Below are 17,145 nucleotides of genomic sequence, written 5' to 3'. Positions count from 1 at the left end.
AAGTTTAGGCCTGTGCGTAAAGTACACACTGATGATGTTACCACAGCACAAAGAGGCATTCCAAAAATTGCAATATATATTTAAAAGCATTCAATTTATAATTGTATGGAAATTGTGCAAGAGTACATGAGCACGTATGAGTATGTGGATAGGTAGGACATCACAGTTTATTATCTCTCGAATTTCCAAAAACACTGAACATTTACTCTTTCATGTGGTTTCAGAGGTGTGTTCCAATCTTCTGGACTTTCACTTTGTCTCTGTATGTTTGTGTCTATATCTTGCCTCAGTCAGGTGCTTAGAGAGAACAGGAAACTGATATGATACACTAACAGGAAGCTCAAAACAGTTATGTACATAAGTCAAACAAGCACATCCCAGCACAGAAAGCATGAGCTGATCCAGAGCCTGTTGTTGAGGGGTTTGTGGGTTTTCTACCTTTGTGTTGCATTCACAGACAGGATACATTGACAGTGACACCACCGTCTGTCTGTGAAATGGGTTTCAGATTATAGTCCTATTTTAGCATGAGCTCTTCACAGCGGTCTTGTTGCACCACATGAGAATCAGAGGTTCCTGTTGTACATGCCCATATATGTACATCAACATTGAGATGTCCTTGAAGCAAATGTTTTGGTGTTAACTCGCTTGCCTGCTGAGCACGTAATTCAAAGCGGAGAAAAAAATGAAGACACATTTCAGCTGTCATGCTTTATTTTGTTACAGAAGGAATACATCAGCACGTTTTTAAAATGATTTCATCTCTACCCTTGTTAAGGGACAATAATCACCTCTTGGTCCATACTGTCTGCTCTCTTTTTTTATTACATAGCCGCTTTAATAATACTGTCTGACCTTGTGTTAGTGCTGTACCAAAGTTTAATTGCATGACTGACTTATATTACAGCTTGGGAAATCATACAGCGGCTAAAATCCTTATTTTTTTATGCATCACGGTAGAAACCGACGACTAACATTGAGTCAGAAACCAAAAACATATCAGGTTAATAACAGACAGTCTCTGCATAAACATCATCTGATGTGAAATACAAATAGACCAGTCAGATGCAAAATGAGACATCTACGACGCACTGTCCAAAAACCTGTACTTACAGAAGCTTGTGTATGATTTGTAAAAACAATCATCTTCTATTAATTATTTTATTCACCTAAATGTGAATCATTTAATGAGGCATTTCAAAAGGTAATGAGGTAAATATATGGTAGCCGTTGTGAATCCCTTCTGTCAGCATGTTGCTCAGTTCAAACTATGATGCAAAATGGTGCCGGTTAAAGCAATCAGTCCAGGTCTGTAATCATTTTAGCCTCCACTGCAGTTCTCCCCCTATGGGTGGTGTCTGGCCCGCCACCTTGTCATGACTGTTCTACGGCTTCATCAACCTCTGCATCTGCTGGAGCTGCCATCTCCTGGTCTGGGTCACCAGGTAGGACGTCTGCAACCATCTGTATGAGCTGCTCGATCTGCTCCTCTGATAACCGCTCTTCACTCTCCTCCACCATCTGAACACAAACACAAAATGTTTTTAAGTGTCCGTTATTACAAATGGGTTGCATTTCTTTGCTTTATTTAATACATAACATGCTATACTTTTACACTTGCCAAGCCTTAACTGTGTCAATCGCTTTATCCGCAGTTGCCAAAACAATCTCGGCAGAAGCTACATTAGCGACACATATTTTTTTCAGCAGATTGTCAGTTTGTCAGTCGTCATGGAATTGTAGATGTTCAAATTTCCAAAATGGATGAGAAGTCCATTATTTCTCTGACTGTCCACTGCTTTATTTAACATTTACTGTATTTATGACAACATAATACTCACGAATCACAAAAAAATTGGGCCCCATCAAAGTACTCAGAAAAATTGGATTTTTGAATATCTACAGTTCCACAACAGGAAGAATCAATCTGCTGATGAAGAACATGTGATATGACAGAAAGCATCAGAACAGCTACTAAATCGAGTTTAAGGTTTGAGGATTGTTTGGTCAACTGCCGTTTCCAAGATCGAAAAAAATAAACCTCAATTTATCTGCTCATTGTTTAGCTCTTTTTTTTTTGCCACGCTATTGTTATTGACTCCCTAACAGCATAAGTGCATTTGAAAGTCTGTGTGTTGGCAGATTCAAACAACACAAAGAGGTAACTAAGTATCATAACTTGATATCAGTAAACAAGACAGAGCATGTTTGTGTTTACCAACCAGACCAGCCTGAGATCACTCCCCAGCTGTGGAAATATGCTTTGCATCTGATTGGTTCCAGATATCTGCAGGGACATTTTATTGATGTTTCTGGTGATGGACTGGATGTCTGAAAACCCCTAAATGCTTTATGGCCCTTTCGTACGAGCACATCACTGCTTCTACTCAGAGCTGCATCTCCCCAAGAGCATCAAATTTTCCACCAATGAGTGATTCTGACAGGGATTTCCCTTCTATAATTGGATCAATGGAGTCATGTACAGTGCAGAAATGGCTACATTCAACTTGTGTTTTGGAATAGTGAGACACATATAGATGGTCAAAAATAAAGCATGGCCTATGAGTTGTAATGAAATGTAGGTCTCACAATCTTTAAGGACAAGGCTGGCATTATTCTCTATTTTTCTTAATGTCAACAAATCCCATTAAAACAGCAAAACTAACAATTTACAAGTCAGTTTATCAATACTTCCCAACCCTTCTGACGCATTCAGCCCCAAGCCTATTTATCCTACTGTGGCCATAAATTTTCAAAAATGGTTTACAGTTTCAAGTAAGAAATACGGTCTATGTACTACGAAATGTACACCAGTAGTGAAAAAGAGAGAATGAATACGAGATAAAGAGAGGCATGGTAACGTGTAATAATAGTAATTGGTGACAATTAAGTAAAACACTCACTAGCTGAATTTCCACTGCCGTCTGTGGCCGGTGGTTCAATAACTGTAGTTTTTCGGCCCTGTTGGGAGAAAAACAACAGTGGATATATGATGTACAGAGCAGTACATACATACTGTATATTTGTTTATCTTAAAAATATTGTGCATCTTCAGTAATCTGTAAATTACAAATGAAAACATGATTGACAACATATATGGCTACGTCAGATCTCACTGACTTTGTGAGTTTTTGAGGCATCATGGTGGTGAGGAACTCTTTAACGATCTCTGGAGTCTGCCTGCTGCAGGGCGTCTTTGACAGGTACTTCAGTGTCTGTGTGAAAATGCAGAGGAAACTGTGGTTACACTCTTGCAAAATATTAAATGTGACACAAAAAGTTAGGGGAGAGAGAGAAAGAGGATGTGAGCCGACCTCATACATGATGGTGTTAAGGTTCTGCTGCCCAGCGCTGTGTTTGTTCTTCCCGCTGTCTTTCCTCTGTTCCTTCAGGTCTGTTAGGAGTTTGAACACCTGAGAAACACAGACCGACAAATCTGAAGCGTCACTTAATTATTTTCATCTCTTGACTGGACGCTACAAAAAGATGTAATGTTAAACAAGGAGACATGACACTTTACCTCATAGTTACTGAGCATAGCAGCATTTGCGTTTTTCCTGAAAAGAAGAAAATAAGTCATGATTAAGCATAAATTCATTCTTCACTATTGCAAACTGTATATGACACCATATAATCTAAGATCAAAAGTAAATTTAACTTTTGGAGCTTTTATATGGGTCTCACAGCCACCTTCAGTTATACTGAATGAAGACTGTGAGACTTGACTCAAAGCTCCAGAAGATGGATGATTTACCTTTGAGCTGAGATTACTTGGTTAATAAACATGATAAAAGTATGAGTACACTTAAAAAATGTAGGCCAATTACCTATATTGAATTATTAAAGAAATTGTGAATCTATTTTATCCCGTAGGCTACATTTAGAAACAAAGTAAAACTGCTTTACTGCATTTAGCATTATTTGTATTATCAATTAATCTTTAGATAATCCGAAACATATTCTTTTTTTTTTATCAAGAACCAGTACAACGACATAAAATGCAAAAGAAAAAGCTTTATTCCCAATACATTTGAGAAACTGGTGCCAAAATTCATACATTTTCCGTTGATGACTTATTGATTAATGATCTAATTGTTTTCAGAACTACTTGATCAAGGCAAAATGCTCTTAAAAGTTATTATTGAAAAACATTTTTTTTAAATGGCGTTAGCTTGTGTCTATTTGTCAAACAACAAAGTTCCTACAAGTAAGCTACATTGAGTACTTTATTAAATCCATATACATATGTACAAATCCACCAACACAAAGTATCTGTGTTGCATGAGCTGCACAAGTTTTTACGGGATCAGTGTGTAGTAATGTTTTTGCTATCGTATTCACTTTTAGAGTAGACCTTTATTGTCTTATTATTATTTTTAAAGCAAATCCAGTTAAGGGTTTTTCGATGCAATAACGAAGCCTGAAATGGGTCTAAAACCAGTTGTGTCTCTCTACACCTTCCACACAGCTCGATCAATAAATCAACCGGGAATTGCAACAAAGACGTAGTTACCTTTAACCATGATACAAAACATAGAGTTGCCAAATAACAAACATATTGTGCAATATTTAGAGTTTAAAATGAATTTAAAAAATCTTACACTTCCATTTCGCCAGACACTTCGCTTTGGTCCGCTGCAAAAGCGCCCGTGTAGAAAATGTGAAACAGGTCAAAAGTTCCGCCCTGGCTTCAGTGTTGCAATATATCTCCACCTAACGTTTGGTGCTTCTCACTGCAGAAAAGCACAAGCCGGGAACATACTGAATGGATCTGATCCTAATTCAAATAATACATATTTGGTGCAATAAAGAAACCCTGTAATCCAGGGTGTGCCATTCATTCACAAATCACAACATTAATATGTAACAATACACTTAATATTACACATAAAAGTAAGACATTATCTTGTAAATTTTTCTTTACTAACTCAAAATCATATATGTTTAGGTTGACAGATTGTCAGTTAGTTGAAGTCTCACATCTCCTTCACATATTTATACTGTAGATTAGAGCAAGGATACATAAAGACACAATCAAAATCCAAACATAAAAGTAAGTAATCACTTTATTGAAAATCGAAAAATCATCATCAAAAGAACGTTTTTTTTATTATGACATTATTTAACCAGGTTAAAAACGATTCTCACGTTCAAGAGAGACATGCCCAAGAAAGTGGTATCAACACAATGGCAGTGTGACAGAACATTACGATGTTCAACAAGTATTATACAATTTATAAAAAAAAATGTAAGGAATCTTCTTAAAAAAATGAGCTAAAATTAAAAACTTAAAGGGCATTCTCTTAAAAACAGCCCAAAGACAGAAAATAAAAAAGGTTTAAAGCAGATATTTGAGGCCGAGATCAATATTTGAGTTTTTAAAAAATCTGATATCCCTTTTCTTCAAAATTAAACCTTTTTTCTCTAGTGCTGACACAGCGCTATGGAGATAGATCTGGCTATGCAAGACTAAACAAAACAAACATTTCTGATAAGGATAGTGACTTTTGTTCTGCAACTTCATGTTACTGTTGTGATAACATAAAAACCGGCACCAATATATCTGTGATAAGATAATATCGGCCGATAATAAACAGGTTTTCCAAAATCTAACAGGGCAATGGTGGACAGTTCAATCGCATTCGCTATAAACAAGCTCAGAACCAAAATTCACAAATATTATTCACAGATATATTTCCAGAACAGTGATTTAGCAGTTGCCAAACTCAAATAGTAGAACATACAGTATAAACAAAAATAGGCATTTAGAGATACAAATATCTTACTAAAAATTATTATGGAAAAACCATAGTTCCCTTTATCCTTAAAACTGATTATGTTTACCTAAAAGATTAAATACAATAAGTTTGGTATGAAGTCTTTCCCCCAACCCCTGTATTACTTAAGTGTCAAGACATGACAGCCTTTGTTGCTCACTGCTGAAGCTGCTCACACTGTATCTTTTTTCAGCAGTTAGCTTTGTATCTATGTACGCTCAATCAGTGTCCATTGGGACAGAAACCTCCCTCTGAGAAAATAATTCAAAGAAAGTCTTCCAATTCTCGTAATTTATTACCGCTGGGTTATTTCTGCTCTCAACCAGTTTCTTCACATTGGCCATCATGTTTTCTTGATGTTCATAATTGCAAGCCAGGTATTGCTTCAACACATCAAACATTCCTTTATCCACCATTTGGACAATGATGTGCTCAACAATGATGGACAGAGGATAGCCAAACTCAATGACACTCTGGCTTCCCCCCCTTACATTTTTGTAGACATATCCGCCTGAATGCATTGCAACAACATTGCAGTGCCCATCGAAGACAGGAGAGCCAGATGAACCAGAATAAAAACAAGATTCGTAATTTAGAGTCTGTCTGTACTGTTCATTATTTTTCACACCCTCAAAGAAACGCTGTGTGACCAACTGAATGGACTGAATGGACTCGTTTCCAATGTAACGATGTTCGTACGGCTGAACACCGTCTGGATTTTCAAGGCGATGCCTCTCGACAACCTGGTTGCGGTTTTCAGTTGGAATTAGGAGGCATGGGTCTATCTTTTTCACACCACCATCAGGATGCCCAATAATGCAAATTCCGTCAATTTTGGGAAGGAATCCGAAGCTTTCTAACAGAACATCAGGCAATTTTTGATCAGCATTGATCTTCAACAAAGCCCAGTCATGCATGTGCCCTGACCCATCAGAGCCGTATTCAAACCCAGCGACCTCTTCCACTGCTATTCCTGGATCCTTCGGGTCTGGACTTTCATAAGAGAAATGGACCGTGACCCTCTCATTAAGCTGCCGTGTACTCTCATTATAAATGTGTTTTACTACATGGCCATTTGTGAGGACAAACTTGTCAAATAGGAGGAAGCCACTTCCTGCTGCTTTCACATTTATTCTCACTTGGCAAACAGAATTACTGAGATCCATCAGTTTCTTCATTGTTTTCACTTCCCTGCATGTCTTATCGCTCTTTCCGTACTCCACACGGAGGAGACTCTGGATACGAGAAGGCCTAGATTCTTGCTGAAGTTTACTTCCCTTCATCCAATCTTGAAACTCTGAAGATAGGTCACACCGCATCTTTTTTGAATCAGGTATTTCCCGTAACACTTTTTCCGCTGCCTTCTTACCATCTAGCTCTGCTTTCTTTTTAGGTGTGTTGACATTCACTGACTCAGTTGTGTTAGACTGCTGTGGAGGATCTTGGTTTCTTTCAGAGTCAGACTTCTGACATTCATTTTGCGTTGCGTAAGCATCATCCAAACTGCTAGGCTGACTGTCTGGTGGACTGGACTTATTGAGCAGTTTAATCTTGAACATTTTACCATCAAGATCATCAACGAGATTGGACATTTCAGTGGTAAATTCAGTGCTTTTGTTAGAGAGTGCACAGTTCTTTTTGAATACGATATTCAATAAACGACCATCTCTTTTCAATGCCTGCTTCACCTTTTCCCCTTTGTATGCATAAACAGTAATTTCCTCAATGTTTATCTCTTAGTTCTGGGTTTCTCATGATTTTCACTACATTTTTACTTCCATGTGTCAGTAAATTAAACGTCACAAGCTCACTAGAGGGCCCCTTTCTTTGGCGATGAACTGAACCACTAACCGGTTGCTGCGACTTGTCAACAGCTTTAATATACTTGACAGTCAGATGTTCATTTTTGATTAAGCTGCATGGAAAGTGTGAACTGAGAGCTTTCCCATCTCTTACAATAACAAGCTCTTTGCTTTTGTTCCTTTTTGCAATTTCTTTGAACTGTGAACTTCCCATCAGCATGCTCTCAACAGTTCTTGCTTTATTGCAGGTAATGTTGTAAACGGTGTTCTGCTCATTCCAGCACCACTCAAAAGAATGGGTTTCATGTGTCTCCTCTTCCTGGGAATGAAACAATATCAAATCTCATTTCATTTAATTGCAGAAGAAAAAGTTTGATTTTGTGATAGCAACACTCTTAAAGCATCCATCTATTAGTTATACCTGATTATGCAGAGCTTGGCGAGGGACTGGAGCTGATCCCTCCTGGGCGAGAGGCGGTGTACAACCTGAGGTCTGAGGTTTAACACGGGGCTGACAAACAGAGAAAGACAACACTTAATCCTTATTATATTGTGCCATAAACACAGATTAAAAAAACACAGACTAAATAATTCTTTATCATGTGTTCTTAAATAATTAAAAACATAAAAACATTTAATAGACAAGAAAAAAAAAGCCTCTGTGTATATAATCCAACACTGATAAAAAATAAGCTGTGACAAACCTCTGCAACAGTTTGTAAATCAGGTTCCCTGCTTTCCCCATTCTGGTTGTCTGTTTCTTCCTTGAGTTAACAGATATAAATGTATCAATAATAGCAATGCATTACAGAACGCATAATTAAAACTTTTGCCATGCAGGTTCATTTTCATAAATTCCCTTAAGAGATACAGATAGATGCAATTGTCAAACCCATGTAAATCAGTATAGAGTTACCTTGACAACTTTGTCCATTTGACCATTAATGGTGGTCTTCAAGGGTCGATCTGGGGTAGGTCCAATTTATTTTTTCTGGCTAAGTTTTAATGAAAAGAATGAGAGAAAAGAAAAGAATAAAAGAAGGTGATAGTTTCTTACCTTCAGGGAAATTATTAATTTCTTATATCTTACAGTACACATGGAATCATCATTATCAATATGATATTTCAATCAGGAGAGACTTCAATAATATTTAACAATCATTTATTACACATATTGGACTCCATGGCCAAGCCATATATCAGAGGGGCCCAACGCTGAGATCAGCTAAGCACAATCCCCCTGGAGTCCAGACACTGGTGGTGGTGTTTATGATTCAATACAATTCAGATTGGAACACATTTCCCGCCCATTTTGTATAGCCCAAATCACTAATCATTATTGTGATTCACTAAAATCACAGCAATAAAAATAATAAAGGTAAGAAGGCCATTACATGCATAGTTGGGTGTGGCATGATGCCATTTTATTAAACCTGTTCAACATGTTTGTTCAACTCTCTTGTTACTGGAACACATATCTCCCACCAACTCGAATGACACGAAATTAAACTTGAGAAACGACACATAAGCAAATGTGAATCTTATGAATTCAAGGAACGCATAACTTACAACCAGACCATTAACAATAAATATGCCTAAAACAATATATACAATTACCACAAAATAGTAAAAAGTTTTATCTAACCACTTTTTGTACAGTGGTTATAGGAAAACATTCCACTTGAACATGAGAACAATACAATATAAGATCAACAATAGTCAGAAGACACCTATTACTTTTGTTTCATTGTTTTAATAATCTTCATATTCATATTCTTGATATATAGCAGTCAACTGCAACAGTTTCACTTAAAAAAAGTAAGTAACATGAGAATATTCTGTTGAAATACACGGTTTAAAGAATTCTTTGCTTAAATTTACTGAAAACGTAGATTATTAGAAACCAGTATGAGAAGATTACTACATATTTAGTTTGAACTTACCAAAAACTAGTGTAATCAAACAGGCGGTTTGGATGTACTCCCTCTGTGAGATGGGCCACTGAATGGTGGTTAAGAGAGATATCATCATATTTGTGCACACTATGTGTTGTCAAGCTGTGATTGGACGGTTACTGTGGAAGGAGCTAGAAAGAAAGGGGTGGTGTCCGCTCACTGTAATGAAAAGAAAAAAGACTTACTTAAAGACTTACTTCCTAAGTAAAGACTCACTATCTCATAATTATGACCTAGCATCTCATAATTATGACTTAGTAAGTCATAGATGGTTTAAGGCAGTCTAATACTGGTTTAAGACAGTTGAATACTGGTTTAAGGCAGTCTAATACTGGTTTAAGACAGTCTTATACTGTTTAAGACAGTCTTATACTGGTTTAAGGCAGTCTAATACTGGTTTAAGACAGTCTTATACTGGTTTAAGACAGTCTTATACTGGTTTAGGGCAGTCTAATACTGGTTTAGGACCGTTTTACACTGGTTTAAGACAGTCTAATTGTCAGGTTTCAGTAAAGAAGCAACAGGAAATGGACCAAAATGCACACACAAATGAGGAGCAGAGGAATAGTTAACAGGGACTGTTGCAGAGGCTCTATAACAGGCTGGTTACTCAAGGTTGCAATCGCGGAGTGTGCATCGGTTAGAATGCTCTCCCTATTTCCCCCAACTCTTGGTCTGAATGATGATGCTGGAGACAGAAGTTCAGTTTGCTGCTCTTTAATCCAAGACACACTTGCCTGTGTCTATGTGTGTTAGTATGTTTGGGGTGTGTGTGTGTGTTTGGGGTGTGTGTGTGTGTGTGTTTGGGGTGTGTGTGTGTGTGTGTGTGTGTGTTTGGTGTGTGTGTGTGTGTGTGGTTCTGAAAGGCAAACAATACAGTGTTAACAATAGTTCACTTATCATGCTATTTGGATAGCTGCACATCCTGTGGATTACAATTTAGCTTTAGCAACTAAAATTTACAAGCTAACGAAAGTGAAAGTAACAGACTGTCCGGCATATAATGTAATCGCCGGTAAACTACGTATTCTACCGCTATTTATAAACACCATAACAACAGAAACATAAAGAGAACAATACATCCGGTAAATAAACATCGTGTCTTACGTTTCTCTGGACGCGCACACAGGAATGTAAACTTTGGGCAAACTGTCTCTCTGTGTGGAACATCTAACATGAACAGATGAAAATATGTCTGACTCATGCTGCTCTCACTCACTACCATAGAGAACAGTAGACCCTAAGCGGCCGAGTCTGCGACAGCGCCCCTAGTGGCTGGGCCCTAAAATAGCCAGTTCTATAGTGTCCTTCAAAACAGCCGCCCCCAAATTTGCCCCAAGCAAATTTGCAGTATCAAGTCTTTCGTTGTGTATCCTCTTCAGGAACGGCTGGGAGTCTGTTGAGACGACTCACAGGTCGGATGTAGGAACGGTCCCTGACTTTAATCTCCGCTGTGCGAATCAGGCCGTCGGCCCCAGGGAACACCTTGCTAATTTTCCCAACGGGCCACGATGCTCTAGGCAGTTGAGGATCAACGATCATCACCACGGTGTCCAGCTGAAGAGGGGCTGTATCTGACTGCCACTTGGACCGGGTTTGCAGTGTTGGCCGACAGCGCCCCTAGTGGCTGGGCCCTAAAATAGCCAGTTCTATAGTGTCCTTCAAAACAGGGACTTTCCAAAAAAGATCTTACATGGAGGTTATGACAAAAGTAGTAACAGAAAGTCCAACATGAAAAAATTACAAGAAACAGGAACAAGGGATATACACAGGAACAGAGCAGGAACAAAGCAGACATAACTGACAGACCAACAACCAGCAAACAAAAGACAGGATGATACATGAGAAGCTAATCAGACAACAAGACACAGACAAGATAAGATAAGATAATCCTTTATTAGTCCCGCAGCGGGGAAATTTGCAGGCTTACAGCAGCGTAGAGTACAGTGCACACAAGAGACATAGTAGAAGAAAGACAAGATAAAAATAAAAAATGAAAATAAAAAAACAAGTATTATAAATAAGCAATAAGAAACAGTAGAAAAACAACAATAACTGAAATATTATATTTACAGACAGAAAAAACTATTTTAACTATTATTGCACAGTGTAATGTATTGCACAGGTTTTTATTGTCATGTTTTTATTGTCATGTGTCATGTGGTCTGCTGGGAGCAGAGTTGGTTGTGCAACCTGACAGCAGCAGGAAGGAAGGACCTGCGGTACCTCTCCTTCACACACAGCAGCCGGTGGCTGAAGGAGCTGCACAGAGCTGCCAGGGTGTCCTGCATGGGGTGAGAGGTGTTGTTCATCAGGGATGATAGCTTGGCCATCATCCTCCTGTCTCCCACCACCTCCACCGTATCCAGTGGACACCCCAGCACACTGCTGGCCTTCCTGACAAGCTTGTTGAGTCTCTTCTTGTCTGCTGCTGAGATGCTGCTGCTCCAGCAGACCACTGAATAAAAAATGGCTGATGCCACCACAGAGTTGAAAAAGGTCTTCAGGAGTGCTCCCTGCACTCCAAAGGACCTCAGTCTCCTCAGCAGATAGAGTCTGCTCTGACCCTTTTTATAAAGTGCATTTGTATGATTAGTCCAGTCCAGTTTATTGTTCAAGTGAACACCCAGGTACTTATAAGATTGCACAATCTCAATGTCCTGTCCCTGGATGTTCACTGGTTCCGGAGGACAGTGTTTACCCCGGCGGAAGTCCACCACCAGCTCTTTGGTTTTACCAGAGTTGATCTGGAGGCGGTTCCGCCGGCACCATCCTAAGAAGTCCTGGTTCAGTTCTCTGTATTCCCTCTCATCGCCGGCGGAGATGAGGCCCGATTGCAGAGTCGTCAGAGAACTTTTGCAGGTGGCAGGTAGCAGAGTTGTATGTGAAGTCTGATGTGTATATGGAGAAGAGGAATGGAGCCAGAACGGTTCCTTGTGGGGCCCCCGTGCTGCAGGACACCGGATCTGACTCACACTCCCTTATCCTCACATACTGTGGACGGTTGGTGAGGTAGTCCAGTATCCACGCAGTGAGGTGGTGGTCCACCCCGGTCTGCTCCAGCTTGTCCCTCAGAAGCAAAGGCTGGATGGTGTTGAAGGCACTGGAGAAGTCGAAGAACATGACTCTCACAGTGCTTCCAGCCTTTTCCAGGTGAGAAAGGCATCTTTGTAGCAGGTAGATGACAGCGTCATCCACCCCGATGCCAGATTGGTAGGCGAACTGAAGAGGGTCCAAAGATGAGATCACCAGGGGCGGAGGTGCACAAGGACCAGCCGCTCCAGGGTCTTCATCAGGTGGGATGTTAATGCCACCGGCCTGAAGCTGCTGAAGTCCTTGGCCCCCGGGGTCTTTGGGACTGGTACCACACAGGACGTCTTCCATAGCTGTGGTACCCTCCCCAGCTTCAAGCTCAAGTTAAAGATGTGCTCCACTATCCTGCACAGCTGGTCTGCGCAGGATAGAGGTGCACTGTACAGGTGCACTGTAACGTGGTTACTGTGATATGTACAGTAACTAGCTGGCAGCAATTAGCAAGTAACTGTAATATATTTCACAGTACGTTTACTTTCAAATTAATCACAGTACCTATAAAATACTGTAGTTATTTTTTCAGTAATAAACATAGTACTGTCATTGTAGTTAGAGTAAAAACCACAGTACTGTACTTGTTATCACAGTAAACAGCAAATCTTAGAACACTGTAACATGCATCACTGCATTCATTTTGATGCTGTAAATGAATAACAGTAAAATAATTACATACTGTAAAATGAAGACACAGTTTTTCTCACCAAAAGTAATTTATTTTTTCACTTTCAACATTTTACATATTAAATACCAATTTGACTTTTTATTTTACATTTTGTATAAACATTTTTTTTTAACAATAACACTGCTACCATGGCATTCCTGAACGTACAAACTTCTCCTCTTTCTTCAAGTTACGGTGACAATGTTTTCAAGTAATTTGACATTTATCAGCAAAATTCAAGCACTGGAAGCAGCAACATTTATTCTGGTAAAAGAGGACAAGTCTAAAAACACAGAAATGAAATATGAACTGCAAAACCTGCAGAATGTTAAACAATAAAATGTCCAAGACTGACTTTTTTGTCTTGAAATAAAGTTTCTCTCTGTACTGTAGTCTTCGTGCAGGGCTGGTGTCCTCTCCCTGCAGTGGAAGGATAAAGAGGAACTTGTTACCGATTTGCATTAGAAATATAACAATATGTTTGTTTACTACCAACAACACTAAATAACAGGGGCAAATGGTCCCACCACCCTGTGTTCTGTGTAACAGTGAATTATAGGTATATAAACTTGAACTCTAGAACAGCCTGATGTCTTTATGTGAAAACAAAACAAAAGCGCATCTTTCAACAATTCTACAGCTCCATTTTTTCTGAGTGTATCTACTTCATTTCCGAGCATACAGTCCTGGTGAAGCTCTCATTCTCCCAACAGGGAAAGAGCTAACAGACCAAACTTTGTGGATGTAATGCACTCACATGGACCAGTAAATACCACTATATTGGTACCAATCTGAAATATCACTTTAAGTTGACATCCACAGCTGTTATCATGGATAGGGATGGGAATTTCAAATAATTTAGTTGTTGAGTACTCTTTAAGATAAATGATGAGTACTCCAGTATATATGTTTGAATGATGAAGCAAAAAATAACTGATATGTGCACAAAATGTAGAATTACATTCGCCTTGGCCCGCTTCAGAATCTGTTACTAGGTTATGTAACCCATGCTACACTGAAAGAGAAAAAAAAGATTGACAAAAGCAAATTGAGCTACCAACACTACCAACCCGCGCACCAACACACATAAACGGCGTCGACGTCAGACACAACGAGGTTAAGGGCAGTCTTATTCTGATTTAAGGCAGTTTCACTGGTTAAATACTGGTTAAAGGCCGGTCTAATACTGGTTTCTTATATTGGTGTAAAACAGTCGTATACTGGTTTAAGACAGTTAAATACTGGTTTAAGATGGTTGAATACTGGTTTTAAGGCAGATTAATACTGGTTTAAGGCAGTCTAATACTGCAGTAAGACAGTTTAATACTGGTTTAAGGCAGTCTTATACTGTTTAAGGCAGTTTAATACTGGTTTAAGGCAGTCAAATACTGGTTTAAGGCAGTTTAATACTGGTTTAAGACAGTTTAATACTGGTTTAAGGCAGTCTAACACTGGTTTAAGGCAGTTTAATACTGGTTTAGGACCGTTTTACACTGGTGTAGGCTGTTTTATACTGGTTAAAGACAGTTTAATACTGGTTAAAGACAGTTTAATACTGGTTTAAGGCAGTCTTATTCTGTTTAAGGCAGTTTAATACTGGTTTAAGGCAGTCTAATACTGCAGTAAGACAGTTTAATACTGGTTTAAGGCAGTCTTATACTGTTTAAGGCAGTTTAATACTGGTTTAAGGCAGTCAAATACTGGTTTAAGGCAGTTTAATACTGGTTTAAGACAGTTTAATACTGGTTTAAGGCAGTCTAACACTGGTTTAAGGCAGTTTAATACTGGTTTATGGCCGTCTAATACTGGTGTAGGCTGTTTTATACTGGTTAAAGACAGTTTAATACTGGTTAAAGACAGTTTAATACTGGTTTAAGGCAGTCTTATTCTGTTTAAGGCAGTTTAATACTGGTTTATGGCAGTCTAATACTGCAGTAAGACAGTTTAATACTGGTTTAAGGCAGTCTTATACTGTTTAAGGCAGTTTAATACTGGTTTAAGGCAGTCAAATACTGGTTTAAGGCAGTTTAATACTGGTTTAAGACAGTTTAATACTGGTGTAGGCTGTTTTATACTGGTTAAAGACAGTTTAATACTGGTTAAAGACAGTTTAATACTAGTTTAAGGCAGTCTTATTCTGTTTAAGGCAGTTTAATACTGGTTTATGGCCGTCTAATACTGGTGTAAGGCAGTCGTATACTGTTTAAGGCAGTTTAATACAGGTTTAAGGCAGTCAAATACTGGTTTAAGGCAGTTTAATACTGGTTTAAGACAGTTTAATACTGGTTTAAGGCAGTCTAATACTGGTGTAAGGCCGTTTTATACTGGTTAAAGACAGTTTAATACTGGTTTAAGGTAGTTTAATACTGGTTTAAGGCAGTCTAACACTGGTTTAAGGCAGTTTAATACTGGTTTAGGACCGTTTTACACTGGTGTAGGCTGTTTTATACTGGTTTAAGACAGTTTAATACTGGTTTAAGGCAGTCTAACACTGGTTTAAGGCAGTTTAATACTGGTTTAGGACCGTTTTACACTGGTGTAGGCTGTTTAATACTGGTTAAAGACAGTTTAATACTGGTTTAAGGCAGTCTTATTCTGTTTAAGGCAGTTTAATACTGGTTTAAGGCAGTCTAATACTGCAGTAAGACAGTTTAATACTGGTTTAAGGCAGTCTTATACTGTTTAAGGCAGTTTAATACTGGTTTAAGGCAGTCAAATACTGGTTTAAGGCAGTTTAATACTGGTTTAAGACAGTTTAATACTGGTTTAAGGCAGTTTAATACTGGTTTATGGCCGTCTAATACTGGTGTAGGCTGTTTTATACTGGTTAAAGACAGTTTAATACTGGTTAAAGACAGTTTAATACTGGTTTAAGGCAGTCTTATTCTGTTTAAGGCAGTTTAATACTGGTTTATGGCAGTCTAATACTGCAGTAAGACAGTTTAATACTGGTTTAAGGCAGTCTTATACTGTTTAAGGCAGTTTAATACTGGTTTAAGGCAGTCAAATACTGGTTTAAGGCAGTTTAATACTGGTTTAAGACAGTTTAATACTGGTTAAAGACAGTTTAATACTGGTTAAAGACAGTTTAATACTAGTTTAAGGCAGTCTTATTCTGTTTAAGGCAGTTTAATACTGGTTTATGGCCGTCTAATACTGGTGTAAGGCAGTCGTATACTGTTTAAGGCAGTTTAATACAGGTTTAAGGCAGTCAAATACTGGTTTAAGGCAGTTTAATACTGGTTTAAGACAGTTTAATACTGGTTTAAGGCAGTCTAATACTGGTGTAAGGCCGTTTTATACTGGTTAAAGACAGTTTAATACTGGTTTAAGGCAGTTTAATACTGGTTTAAGGCAGATTAATACTGGTTTAAGGCAGTCTAATACTGGTTTAAGGCAGTCTAATACTGGTTTAAGGCAGTTTAATACTGGTTTAAGGCAGTCTAATACTGGTTTAAGGCAGTTTAATACAGGTTTAAGGCAGTCAAATACTGGTTTAAGGCAGTTTAATACTGGTTTAAGGCAGTCTTATTCTGTTTAAGGCAGTTTAATACTGGTTTATGGCTGTCTAATACTGGTGTAAGGCAGTTTTATACTGGTTAAAGACAGTTTAATACTGGTTTAAGGCAGTCATATACTGTTTAAGGCAGTTTAATACAGGTTTAAGGCAGTCAAATACTGGTTTAAGGCAGTTTAAAACTGGTTTAAGACAGTTTAATACCGGTTTAAGGCAGTTTAATACTGGTTTATGGTCATCTAATACTAGTGTAAGGCAGTTTTATACTGGTTAAAGAAAGTTTAATACTGGTTTAATTATATTATTATATTCCTTTATTGATCCCCATGGGGGAAATTCA

At 38.4% G+C, this 17,145-nt stretch overlaps 2 protein-coding genes across 3 annotated transcripts; both read right to left on the bottom strand.

Annotated features, from left to right (window-relative positions):
* Positions 1-816: 816 nt before the first annotated feature.
* crcp (calcitonin gene-related peptide-receptor component protein) lies at positions 817-4,675 on the bottom strand. The gene is made up of 6 exons (XM_054626246.1): positions 4,602-4,675; positions 3,521-3,557; positions 3,315-3,413; positions 3,121-3,215; positions 2,904-2,961; positions 817-1,521 (listed from the first exon to the last, which is right to left on the bottom strand). Exons 1-6 carry the CDS (start codon positions 4,607-4,609, stop codon positions 1,375-1,377), a joined length of 444 nt encoding a protein of 147 aa, XP_054482221.1. The 5' UTR covers positions 4,610-4,675; the 3' UTR covers positions 817-1,374.
* A 393-nt stretch (positions 4,676-5,068) lies between these two features.
* Positions 5,069-10,732, bottom strand: LOC129113581 (serine protease FAM111A-like). Of its 2 annotated transcripts, XM_054625966.1 has the most exons (6): positions 10,642-10,732; positions 9,523-9,693; positions 8,496-8,574; positions 8,284-8,343; positions 8,001-8,090; positions 5,069-7,898 (listed from the first exon to the last, which is right to left on the bottom strand). In XM_054625966.1, the coding sequence occupies exon 6, from the start codon at positions 7,367-7,369 to the stop codon at positions 5,996-5,998; it is 1,374 nt and encodes a 457-aa protein (XP_054481941.1). In that variant the 5' UTR covers positions 7,370-7,898; positions 8,001-8,090; positions 8,284-8,343; positions 8,496-8,574; positions 9,523-9,693; positions 10,642-10,732; the 3' UTR covers positions 5,069-5,995. The 2 variants fall into 2 exon arrangements, with proteins under 2 accessions (XP_054481941.1, XP_054481942.1); XM_054625967.1 differs by lacking the exon at positions 10,642-10,732 and having other exon boundaries at positions 8,284-8,339; positions 9,523-10,294.
* Positions 10,733-17,145: the final 6,413 nt, after the last annotated feature.

The sequence above is a fragment of the Anoplopoma fimbria genome, chromosome 24, assembly GCF_027596085.1.
Source record: "Anoplopoma fimbria isolate UVic2021 breed Golden Eagle Sablefish chromosome 24, Afim_UVic_2022, whole genome shotgun sequence".
In the NCBI taxonomy this organism is placed as follows: Eukaryota; Metazoa; Chordata; class Actinopteri; order Perciformes; family Anoplopomatidae; genus Anoplopoma; species Anoplopoma fimbria.
The sequence above is the reverse complement of the archived record's forward strand: the minus strand, read 5'-3'. Positions and strand labels throughout refer to the sequence as shown.